Source organism: Sinocyclocheilus anshuiensis, unplaced genomic scaffold (genome assembly GCF_001515605.1).
Source record: "Sinocyclocheilus anshuiensis isolate Anshui unplaced genomic scaffold, SAMN03320099.WGS_v1.1 scaffold590, whole genome shotgun sequence".
NCBI classification, from domain to species: domain Eukaryota; kingdom Metazoa; phylum Chordata; class Actinopteri; order Cypriniformes; family Cyprinidae; genus Sinocyclocheilus; species Sinocyclocheilus anshuiensis.
The window spans coordinates 1283548-1296719 of record NW_015544192.1 but is presented as its reverse complement, the minus strand read 5'-3'; the positions used below and the strand labels follow the sequence as shown (position 1 = coordinate 1296719).

The following is a 13172-nucleotide window of genomic DNA, read 5'->3' as shown; positions in this document are numbered from 1 at the left end:
AAACAGAAAACACACTGCCAGGATGTCAAGCTCCCATAGGGCTGTTCATAGTGTCATTTCCACCGATTAAGTTCACAGAGATGGGATCACTGGTTTCTCTAAAACAGACTACTTCAACTGTCACACAATCCTGCTGGGATTTACTGCCAGCGTGGACTCATGGCTGTAGTATTAACCAAGCATTTCACAGATGCAGTTTAAAAACAAGAATGAAAACATAAGCCATCATTTGACCACTGGTAAGAAAATTACAAGGTTGCTGCAAAGTAGAGGTCTGCGCGGGACTGTTTTTTTGTAGTCCCGCTCCCGCAAGGTTCTATTCCGCACCCACCCGCTCCCGCTATATATTCGCTCTTTGTTCACCTGTTGTCCACTTAGAATAATTTTCTTCCCTACCCAACCGTTCCCGCTAAATTTAGATCTCGTTTCCAGAATCTTTCCGCTTCTGAAAGAAAGAGAGAAAGGCTGACAAATAAAAGTGTAGTCTGCACACAATTGTATGTTATTTTATTCGTCTTGTCAAGAGTCTTGAATTTATTGACTTTGACTTGAATTTATAGGAATTATCTTAACCCGTTTAATCCCACCGGACGTAAAAAAGGTTTTCATTTATAAAGCTCTAAAAACCTTACTGACTGATGTTTTAGTGCACTTCCTGCAAATATGGAAAAAATAAAGGGTCTCAATGAAATATGTGCAGTTTCACATGATTAGTGCAAATTGTCACATGACCAGTAGTTTATTTCCTGTTTGCACCTTGAGAAGATGATAACTGCATCAACGCTCCAAAACAAAAAGACTAGTAAAGTATGTTAACAAAGATATGACAAAGATTTTTGGTACACATTATCTTTAAGGTGTCTAGTATTAATATATGAATTCACATATATTCAGTTTTGTTGAGTGTGGTCATAGAATGAGTAAAAATGTTGGTCACAATAGTGACCAGTGGGATAACAGTGAACGTAGGTTTACAATATAAATCCAATTGCAGTTGCTAGTGAAAATTACACTAAAATGTTGCAATGACAAAATATTGCACTAAATTAAAAATTTCTTTTCAATATTTATAATATCTGATCATATTTCACAATATTACTGTTTTTTGACTGTACTTTTGATCGATTAAATGAGCTTTGGTGAAATCTTACTGACCACAAACGTTTGAACGTTAGTGTATGTGCATTGGAAAAAAAGTATATTATATTGTCGGCTCAACATTCACGTCTAATCACAAAGAATGGCAATGCAACTCCTCCAAACGCACAAACATGTAACAATATACACAGACACAAGGGGATCTGTTGCTTCCTCAAGGTGAAAACAGAAAACACACTGCCAGGATGTCAAGCTCCCATAGGGCTGTTCATAGTGTCATTTCCACCGATTAAGTTCACAGAGATGGGATCACTGGTTTCTCTAAAACAGACTACTTCAACTGTCACACAATCCTGCTGGGATTTACTGCCAGCGTGGACTCATGGCTGTAGTATTAACCAAGCATTTCACAGATGCAGTTTAAAAACAAGAATGAAAACATAAGCCCCACTGGTAACACTGGTAAGAAAATTACAAGGTTGCTGCAAAGTAGAGGTCTGCGCGGGACTGTTTTTTTCTCCCGCAAGTCCCGCAAGGTTCTATTCCGCACCCACCCGCTCCCGCTATATATTCACTCTTTGTTCACCTGTTGTCCACTTAGAATAATTTTCTTCCCTACCCAACCGTTCCCGCTAAATTTAGATCTCGTTTCCAGAATCTTTCCGCTTCTGAAAGAAAGAGAGAAAGGCTGACAAATAAAAGTGTAGTCTGCACACAATTGTATGTTATTTTATTCGTCTTGTCAAGAGTCTTGAATTTATTGACTTTGACTTGAATTTATAGGAATTATCTTAACCCGTTTAATCCCACCGGACGTAAAAAAGGTTTTCATTTATAAAGCTCTAAAAACCTTACTGACTGATGTTTTAGTGCACTTCCTGCAAAAAAATAAAAAATAAAGGGTCTCAATGAAATATGTGCAGTTTCACATGATTAGTGCAAATTGTCACATGGTTTATTTCCTTGAGAAGATGATAACTGCATCAAAGCTCCAAAACAAGTATGTTAACATAAAGATATGACAAAGATTTTTGGTACACATTATCTTTAAGGTGTCTAGTATTAATATATGAATTCACATATATTCAGTTTTGTTGAGTGTGGTCATAGAATGAGTAAAAATGTTGGTCACAATAGTGACCAGTGGGATAACAGTGAACGTAGGTTTACAATATAAATCCAATTGCAGTTGCTAGTGAAAATTACACTAAAATGTTGCAATGACAAAATATTGCACTAAATTAAAAATTAAAATGTTACAAAAAAGTACAATATTGATGTTGTAATACTGTTAGCACTAATATAAAAATTTGATGTTATATTTTACAAAAAAGTAACAATTTTGAAATGCGTTGATGGTTATAAAAGTGTAGTCTGCACAAAATTGTATGTTATTTTATTCGTCTTGTCAAGAGTCTTGAATTTATTGACTTTTTATATGAATTATCTTAAGACACAAAATTCGTTTAATATTTTATGCAACACAGTAGGAAAAAAGTGTCAGAGAAAATAAAAATGTTATACAAAAATTGTATTTCTTAATTTTATTCGTCTTGTCAGGATACAATTCGTGTCGCAGAGAAAAAAAAATAAAAATGCAGGTTGTACAAAAATAGCCTATTAGCTATTTTTATTCGTCTTGTCAAAATACTAAAATCGTTTGACATTTTTCTGTTAACACAGTAGGAAAATAAATATTAAAAATAAATAAATACAACATCTTTTATTTAAAATTATAGGCTAAGCTAAATATAAACAGCGCATCCACACTTTGCTCCATCCTTATTCTGCTCTGTCACTCATCGACAGCCTGTTCTGTCTGAGGGCAGTATATTTACCACTGATACAGCCTGCTTCTGAGCATCGTTATGCACATTCTGCGCATAGACCACGCAAATAAAACGCATGACGTTTAAAGCATGCGTGCAGCGCGTGCATAACAGTCCTGAGCGCAAGCTGTACCGGTGGTCAATAAGAATAAAGCGCAGATATGCTGTTCTAAATGGACGTCGGGAACGGGATATTGTTAGACTGCCCACTCCCGTTCAAATTACACCAGAGTTACCGACCGCTACCGCGTTTTATTCGGGAACTTAATCCACGGCGCAAAAAATCTGGTTGAGTCCCACGGTTCCCACGGGAGAGCCGCGGGAATGCAGACCTCTACTGCAAAGCAGAGTGTTATACTTCAAACTCTGATTGTCCAGGTCAATACAAGAAAAAAAAACGTTATAAATAAATAAATGCTTAAATTATAATAAATATATAATGTCAAAATTATATAATTAATAGTAATGTTAATATTATATTAATAATTATCAATGATTTTTAATTTTATTTTTATACTTATTTTATTAAACAGTTTTTAGTAGTCTGAATAAGCTGTATTGTAAAGCTTCTTTAGATACAATTCATTTAGTCATCAGAACCAGAACTAACAGCACATCAGTCGACTTTAAATTTAATTTCAACTTGTGCCTGTCATACGTAGACAATGTGTATTGCTATTATTACCACTAATATATGTAATTTAATGATCATACTTCAATAATATTGTGGTTGCTGCCATTTATTAAATGCAACAATCCACTCCAGGCTGTGTCAGAGTGATTTTACATCTACATTTGTGTCATGTTTAAAAACAACCCTAAAATGAAATAAAAACGCTGTAAATCACTGTCATCTGTCATGGCTGTTAACTTTAGTTTAACGCTGTGTTCTGTTTATTTTTTCTTGTCCTAGAAGCTTTATATAAAGAATTTTTATTACCATCATGTTCACTTTCTTCTGTTCAATGAATTTTCAATAATGTCACTCAAATAAGACTGTTTCAGTAGTTTCACCTGGAGCAGTATTTCAGTACTATCATGTCAGCCCTTCAGCAGACGGCGAGCTGTCAAGTCAGGACCATGTCAAACGACAGTACTGATGAACAAACGTAATTCAATTTGCTCTAACAAAAGACATTCAGCATGAAAATGTAGTTCAAAATCCAAAAACATGAACTAAACTGACTTCTTTCCTCCGTTAGGCTGTATTAAAGCAACAAATTCAACATTGGCTGAAATTTTGATGGTACCATAATGGTTGAATATGGGAATATTAAATTTTTTTTTTTAAAGAAAAAGGCAGGGGAGACAGAGGCACACAGGTGCCAAGCCTAATATACTCATTCACATTTTACCTGTTCGAAACATCAATTGATGTTAGCCTTGTATTTCAGTCGTATTTCGGTTGGGCACAACAAGAGTTTAATATATTTGTATTTTACCAAATTTTGTTGTTGTTTAATGAATTGTGTTTTATTTCACCTTGCTGTTTAAATTAGCCAAAAAGCATATAATAAGCTGTTTAACGGCAAGTTCCCCCATGTAGTGACACAACATGCCCCATTAGCACAAAGGTGTGTTCAAGAAACTTACTGCTCTGTCCTGCAAATTGAAAGTGAAGATATGGCTGTATGAAAGCAACAAATTCAACATTGGCTGAAACTTTGATGAAATTTGATGAAAATGATATGAATATTTACATGATCACAAGCAGTGACAACAGGGGCCTTTAAAATCCCACATTAAATTTGTAGTTTCTCTTCAAAATATCAAAATGGGTCTGTTTTTGTTCTGGCTCCCAAAAGGACAGGAACATGCTACAAAGAATGATATATTTTACTTTCATCGCTGATAGTGAAAAGCTATTAGTAACCCTTGAAAATGTTTTTTAAAGCCCCTGATACAAGTGTGATGTGAGGATAGAATACATCCTGAAAAATGTGCTTCTGGGTATCCCATTTTTGACAGATAAAAGGAACGATTGAAAAGATTATAAACAACTATGTATCTTCCTGAACTACAACACATTCCCTTTGCATCTATTTTTTTTTAATTATCATTATTTATTTTTTTACTTTAGCTTTCTTTTTTCTCTGTTTGATTAGTTTTTATACATTACATTAGCTGTTTCTATTCTAATATAAAAGTTTTTTCATAAAAATGAATGAATAAATAAAATGGAAGAGAAGAAATGAAAAAGAAATGACAACTTGAACTGAACAGTCTCAACATGGATGAGGGGACGTATGTTTCTGCCTGTTGTGATCTGACCTTTGATGCTCCCTGTGAGGTTAATGCCCAATCTGGGCATCAATCTCCAACAAAAGACCAATGAGGCGACAGCATTTTAGTTTCTGCTTGATAAATCATGTAATGCTCCATTCAGAATGGATAACTGAACTTTGAAAAACAACCACCTTCAAATGCACAGAGTGACGTTTAATGCTGACTTCACTGGACACAACTCAACAGCTGTAAATATGAAGGATGGACAAAATTTGGGCCTTATTTATGAAACACGAGCCAATTACTGTGTAAATCTCACAAAACAAATTCTTTGTAATTTGTCCCATTGAATTCAATGCATGTACTGCATTTATGAACAAATTACACAGAAATTTGCTTTACTTGTGAATATGGTCCAATGTGTGTCTAATGCCATGGCCTTGATTCTATATGCATGGCGAGCACCGAGTTAAGCAGAGTTAACAAATCACTTGTTAAACCAGTGATCCATTTATTATTTTCGATATCTCCATTTTAACAACCAACCAAACAAAAAAAATCAATTAACTGACATTGTATCCCACATTCTCACAATCCAAAGGCAAAGGACTCTAAATTGAATTAAGCACGATGCAATCCAAGCCACTCTCAGCAAGGTTAAAGCACAGAGTGCAATATAAATCGCCACCCTAAAATTGTCTGCCAAAAATAAGTGAACAATACTGTTCCCAGGCTGTAAGAGACAATTAGCAATTGCTCACTTGAAACAGGGTGGTCTGCTGGTTGACTGAGCGCTATTTAAATCTCTGATCTGATGTACTCAAACGCACCTCTGTGCTCCAAATGCATTTCTCTTCTATAGATAAATGGCTTTTGCCACATACTTTTTCTGTAATTTAGTGAAACCTACCAATTAATTGTACTTTCAGAAAAATGTTTTAAAATTAGTACAAGGCTTGCAACAAATGGCAATTGATTTTTTGAACAGATAAAATGGGGACGAGTAAATTAGACTTGGTACCATAATGGTTGAATATGGGATTTTTTTGAAAAGAAAAAAGCAGGGGAGACAGAGGCTAGTCGTCACACAGGTGCTAAGCCTAATATACTCATTCACATTTTACCTGTTCGAAATATCAATTGATGTTAGCCTTGTATTTCAGTTGTATTTCGGTTGGGCACAACAATAATTTAATATATTTGTATTTTACCAAAATTGTAGTTCTTGAATGAATTGTGTTTTATTTCATCTTGCTATTTAAATGAGCCAAAAAGCATATAATAAGCTGTTTAACTTCAAGTTCCCCCATGTAGTGACACAACATGCCCCATTTGCACAAAGGTGTTCAAGGAACTTACTGCTCTGTCCTGCAAATTGAAGGTGAAGATATTAAAAAAAAGTTAGTCAACACATTAAGGTATGTGTCTATACAGGAACTGACCTTCAAAATGAAACCTGAGAAACATTCACTGGAGTAAAGAGAAAAACAATTAAATGTGACTTGCCACTAATATATTTATTCATTCATTTTTTTTTTTTATTTATGAATAAAAAAAAAAAAACTTGATTCTTGAGCGAATGACTCCAGCCTGACAAAAAAAAAAGAGGGGGGAGATGGGGGATAAGAAAGTATGGTACTTGGGTAGTGTCTACAAACTCTTTGATTTATTGAAAACAACACGCCAAAGCCAAGGCTGCAGGAAAACACCACAAGCATCTCTATTCATGCTGGCAGAGTTCCAGACCTTTCAAAGTGGTCAAATGCGAACTGAAAAAAGTAGGAACAGAAAAAAATCTATCTATGGCCCACAAGGCTTTCATGCTACCCTCCATCCATCATACGATGGGAAAATGTCCAGACGATTTCATCACGGCTTTCTGAACATTTAAATGGTCCTGAGAAAGTTAGGTTGTAAAACACAGCTTTCCAGCTAAAACCTTGGGTGATTTTGGCCCTGCAGAAGTTTGGGAAAATGTATGAATGAACAGTCAAAGAAGGAGACGTGAATGTCGGCACGACCAGGACCCTCTACTTTTACAAACTGCCCCTTGAAAGTACCTGGATAAGAACAAAACTTCATTATAGACTTGAGTAGGCAGATGAGGAGAAGGTGAAACTTTGTAAACCTAGAACATGGTTTGTTCGTTTTATTGCCTGTATATATCATTCCACCACAGCAAGAGTCATTCGCAGAGGCCTTGACTTGAGGTTAGGAAGAATTTTCAGCGTTTTTTGTTTGCAGTCAATAGATCTGCCATTTCAAGACGAATTGCAATGTTAGCGAGTTTGAAAATCCAGACATGGCTGAAGTGCTGTCCTAGCTGTCATTACAAATGTAAGGGAGAGAGTTATCAATTCACATATGTCATGAGTAGGGTTGAGAAGCATTTAAAAAAAAAATAAATAAATGAGACCAGTGAACTTCGATCCCTGTCCGAATGACTCGGATTAGCCAGATTATTTTTTTTTTTAAAGTGAATCAAACTCCGATTCTTGAACGAATGACTCTTATGATATGGTTCTTTTCTAGTGAAGTGTGTATAAAGCACATTCTGTATGGCCATATTCTACATCCCTAATCCTACCCAATACCTAAACTTAACAACTAACTTACTATTTATAAGCAGTAATTAGGAGTTTGAGGCAAAAGTCTTAGTTAATAGTTAGTTAATAGCGAGAATTGGACCTTAAAATAAAGTGTGACCAACCAGTCCATTTTAATGAATCAAAAACAGCGCAAGAATTGAAGTCCAATTCTCGGGCGAATGGGTCTTATGAGCTGGTTCTTCCAAGTGAATAAAAAAAATTACAGTGTAGCCAGTGAAATGTTCTTGTACTAATGAGTCTTATGAACCAGTCCGTTCGGTAAGTCAAAAACATACAGCTCAACCTGTAAAATCAGATTCTTAAGTAAATGAATCCTATGAGTTCATATGAGTAGATCAAAAACATGACAAAATACAATTCCCAAGCAAAAGACTCTTTTGAAACTCTTTTAAGTTATTAACTCCCTCTTGTTCCAATTTTTTTGTTCTATGCTTTATATTTACTATTGAAATTATCTGCATTTCTACAAATTTATTTAAATATTTCTTCTTCAAACTCAGAAGAATTCATAGAACTGGAATTAAGACAAATCAAAATGACTTACTTCCTTACTATTACCATGCCTATTCACGCCACTCTCTGTTCATCGCCGAATTGTCCTCTCCACCCTACACAAGCAGCATCTCTCTCTTTCTCTCCCATACATTCACATATTTTATACAGTGATTATATCCCTGCACACATTCACAAACTCATATTTTCTCTCCTCGATGTAGCTGTTGTGGGGGTGCAACTCAAAATGTTGGAATTAAACTGAAGTGTGGCTATAAAATCCACAAGTGCAATAAAACAGACACTGTTCACCTTTACACACACACACACAAAACTAACAAAGCCCATCATGCAGTTCCCTATAAAAGTGTAAGGGCTTTGTGAGGAAGAAGGGATGGATTGGGAGCTGTTTGTAGGGGGCAAGGCCACAATAACACGCAAAAAAGGACAAGGGAGGAGGCCAGGAGCAATCACACAGAAGGCCAGGAGAGGCAGGGCAGTCAAAGGAGCAGACGCCCATGCACTCTTAGTCTTTCTCTGATACAGCGACAGCATCACCACAGGCTGTGTACAAGAAGCTGAGCAGAGTCACACCAGAATACTAAAGCTAACTTGTGGACCACAGTGTTACGACAGAGACTCAACTAGGTGTGGTACAGTGGTAGGAGAACCTTGGACACCTGACAAAATGTTCAACCCCTCATCACATTCAACATCTAAACAGTTTTAAAAACTACACTATCATTTCAAAAGTTGGCGGTCTTTTTGAAAGAAATCTCTTATGTTCACCAATTTGATCAAAAACACTAAATCAGCTAAATTTTTAAACAGAAATATAAATATAAAAAAAACAATAGAAATTGAATAGAAACAGCATTTATTTGAAATATCTTCTGTAATAATGTAAACATTTTTGCTGTCACTTTTGACCAATTTAATGTGTCTTTGCTGAACAGAGGTGTTAATTAAAATAAATAAATACAAATAAAAATACTGACCCCAAAACTTTAAATTGTAGTGTTTATTAACCAATTTTCTAGTGATATGAGGGTAAGCAAATGGTGGCATACATTTCAGTATTATGCAGAAGGCGCAACTTTATTGGACACATTAAATATGAATTGGTGATTTCTTCCACACTTTTTGCTTGTAATAATTATGCAATTTAATTATAAAAGATACCATGATTTTGGAAGTTTCATTTAAAATACACGTGGTTCAAAAATATGGTAGTTCTAATGGGCATGATGCTTCTGGTGGTTGCAGTGTTCACAGGAAAGGAAAAAAAAACAAAACATGCAAGCTGTCACTTTTTAAATATTTAACAACTCTGTAACAAAAGCCTGACAATGAAAAGCTTTCATCTTTAATTGAATTTTTGGTTAGTGATGTAAGACTTGCAAATGCATTGCATCTTTTTAAAATCAATTGCAAATTTAGCTGATTATCAATTATGAAGTCAAACTTGTTTGAAGGAGTTGAACTGGTCAATGTTCAATTTATCTTGATAAAGTAAGTAATCTCAGCAATGCTCGGCTTCAAAATTAAAACCTGAAAAAACCTGATAATGAGCCCAGTAAAATAACAATGTTTGATGGAGCAAAAATAATAATAATATTGATAATGATAAAACAGAAGCAGAACTGCTGCTTATCAGATATATTCAAATATTTTGGATAACTGCATATGGAACAGTCATTTGTTTGTGAAATCCCTTGACTTGTGAAGCATGAATAAACAGAGTAAGAGGAGAGTGCAACAGATGTAACATACTTTGTAACATTTGTTCTTGTAACACCTAAATGTCATAGAATATAAAAGGTATTACAGCATTAGCAAAGACACATTTTTGCTTTTACCTTGTTTAGGTTGCTGGCTGTGATGATCCACACACACTGGGAGTTGCTCTCATACTGAATGGGGAAATTCTGTGAGGTGAAAGTCCCTGATGGACCTTGAAGATTAGATCCACAAGTTTTCACTGTACAGAGGAAGAGAGAAATAAAAAAAAGAGAAAACAGTCAGAAAAAAAATCAGGAAAGTTCCTTTTCTCTTCAAAAACACATCAAAGTCCTAGCTAATTGGTTTCAGCTGTGGTCAGCGGCCACTTAATGTTTTCTACTATTGATTCGATAATTAGGAAAAAAAAGTCTGCGACCCTACCATGTTGAGGGATTGAGTTTCACTTACTGCTCATAATGTTTTTGTGGGATTTGCACGGCTCATATTGGAATATAAGCCACAAGCAAAAACTCCACCAGTCATCCATGACCGTCTTAATTTGTCAATGATTAGCAATCCAATCAAATCTTCAGATGACTAACTTCATGCCTTCATGCTAAACGAGTTAATTCGAAGCAGGCTTAGCCAAACACACTTGGGCCTGATTCGTCATCTTAATATAGAAACGTCAGTTATAATTTGCTAAGTAGACACGCTCTGGTGTTTCTCTCCCAAAGCCAGTGACAGTGATATCTTAAAAACGACTACGGGTTTACGCCTTCTCAAATCCAGTCTCTTGTATTTTTGCTGTATTTATCATGGTTGATGTCAAAGTGACAGGGCTTTGATGAAAAGACAAGGAGGCATTATTTCCAATGGCAGCAGGTTTCACTATCGGCTCCTGACATCTTGATTGCTTTTGAAAATGAATAACTCATTATCTCAGGCAAGCGCAGGGGAACCATGAGGCTCCTTCAGGCCCGAAAGCATTCTTTTTCCTCTGAAAGTCATTCTTTCATCAAGGGGCTCCTAATTAGAGAAGTATCCTGTGACAAGTCCTCTCCAGTCTGGCATCCGTAATAAACTTTAGCTTGAACTGATGAGATGTTCGCGTGAATCACCTACCAACACAGTCATGCGAGGAATACCAATAAACCTATGTGCAGCCAGTTAGAGCTGAGGGCAAAGAGTATGTGTGTGTTTATTAATAATATACAGTATTATGAAGCTTGGCAATTTGTAAATTATTACCTCATGTTACATATGTATCCTGTGACTCATATGCATTACATGAACTGTATAAAAAAAACAAAAAACAGACAAACAAAAAAAACACCTAGTGTCACAGTGCACACACACGAGGAACACGGGAATGAAGGAGCGAGGAGACACGGAGTAAAGTCACTCAAAAGGGTTTATTTGAACAAAGGCTTGGGATCACAGGACTCGACACATGAGGATGACAGAATGATGTTTAACGACTGACAAAGGACAAGAACCAGAACACACTTTAAATACACAGGAACTGATGAGGGGAAGACAAAGGACACCTGGAACTAATGACAATTAACATTGGAAACACCTGGGAACAATGAATTCAAAACACGAGACAGAGAAACTGGATGACGGAGCACATAGGGAGCAAAGACACACACAAAACCTGGCCCAGAGTCTGACACCTAGATTTCACGTTGGACAGCAAGTGGTACATCAAGGACCAAAAGTGTTCATCATACAAAATTGAATCTCAATGGCTTCATGCTCTCGACAGCCAATAATTCACTGCACTAAAAACATTGTGGTTGGCACAAATCATATTTATCCCTGTTGAAAGCAATCTCTTGGTCAATGTTGTCTGAGTCACATTTTCTCATATTTTTCACGGCCCAATAATAAAAATAATATGTGTAAAAAATAATGCATGGTATTTTAAAAACAATTTCCCCTAGATTAAATAATTTGTTAATAAATAAAACAAATGATTTTAAAAATCTGAAAATTGTTTACTTTTGTAATGAAACACATACAGCAAATATTTTTTTTCCAGCATATTAAACAAATAAACCATAATAAACCTTTTTTTTGTATTTAAAAACTAAGGCTGTCAATGGCATATAATAATTGTGCTAATAATTACAATAACTGTGATTAATCTCCTGATTTCTAACTAGTCTTTAGAACAGAGTGATACAGAAATAATATCATATTTACTGTACATAACAAATATCTCAAATAGTATTTATGTATTTATGTTGCCATCCTAGGTATGCATGATTAATGGTTAGTTAATTTTATTAATTGAATTTTACATTGTATCTTCCCTGCTGTCCATGACCGCATCAGAACACATTTCTGGGTCACGACCCACCAGTTGCGCACGACTGTTACAATGTTAAGAGGTCTGTTCTAGTAAGGCTTCACAATTACAAACTTCACATAACAACAAATTTCTCTGTTTTCTCAAAATATACTTTTTAACAACCCAAAAAAAGAAAGGGAATGCAAAGGAGGATGTCAGGTGTTGGACCCAATAAATGGATGAACTAAAATTTATGATTAACTCGGCGTACCCCTGGGATGTCAAAAAAAATAGCATAGATCCAGGCAACTTTCTGCATGATTTCATGTAGCATCTTCTCAATTAGTTTGTGCAGCCTGTAGCTTCAGGAACAAACAGGCACCCAAGTGACATGAAGGTAGTGATTTAGTCGCGAGCTAAAGGTTAGGGACCCGCTGAGAGATAGTCACACAAACTTCACATGTGTGTGAGAGAGACAAAGTTGGGGGTGTGGACTCATGCAGAAACACACTTCTCATCCATACTGAGTGGGTTCTGGAGTGGGTAACATTGCAGAGGGAAGGGGGTTTTGTAAGTCTGCGCAGTAGGTGGTCATGATCTCTGAGCGTGCAGACCTCCAATGAAGAAGGCAGCTGTCCAGATAGCTGCAGGCACTCCTTAACACAAATCTGACACAGCTAGCAAGTCACTTGCTTGTCACAGGATGATTTCTACCCCTGGCTACAAGTTATTTGTGGTTAAAGGGGTCATATGATGCGATTTCAATTTTTCCTTTCTCTTTGGAGTGTTACAAGCTCTTGGTGCATAAAGAAGATCTGTAAAGTTGCAAAGACTAAAGTCTCAAATCCAAAGAGATATTCTTTATAAAAGTTAAGAGTCAGCCACGCCTACCTAAAA

At 35.9% G+C, this 13172-nt stretch overlaps 1 protein-coding gene across 1 annotated transcript in view; it reads right to left on the bottom strand.

Moving 5' to 3' along the window:
- Positions 1 to 10534, bottom strand: part of LOC107696540 (CUB and sushi domain-containing protein 3-like) — a 193207-nt gene extending 182673 nt beyond the window's left edge. Inside the window, exons 1-2 of the mRNA XM_016496907.1 lie at positions 10445 to 10534; positions 10114 to 10235 (exon numbers count right to left, since the gene is read on the bottom strand). Coding sequence (XP_016352393.1) covers positions 10114 to 10235; positions 10445 to 10523 — 201 coding nt within the window. The 5' untranslated portion in view covers positions 10524 to 10534. The remainder of the gene's footprint in view (positions 1 to 10113; positions 10236 to 10444) is intronic.
- Positions 10535 to 13172: the final 2638 nt, after the last annotated feature.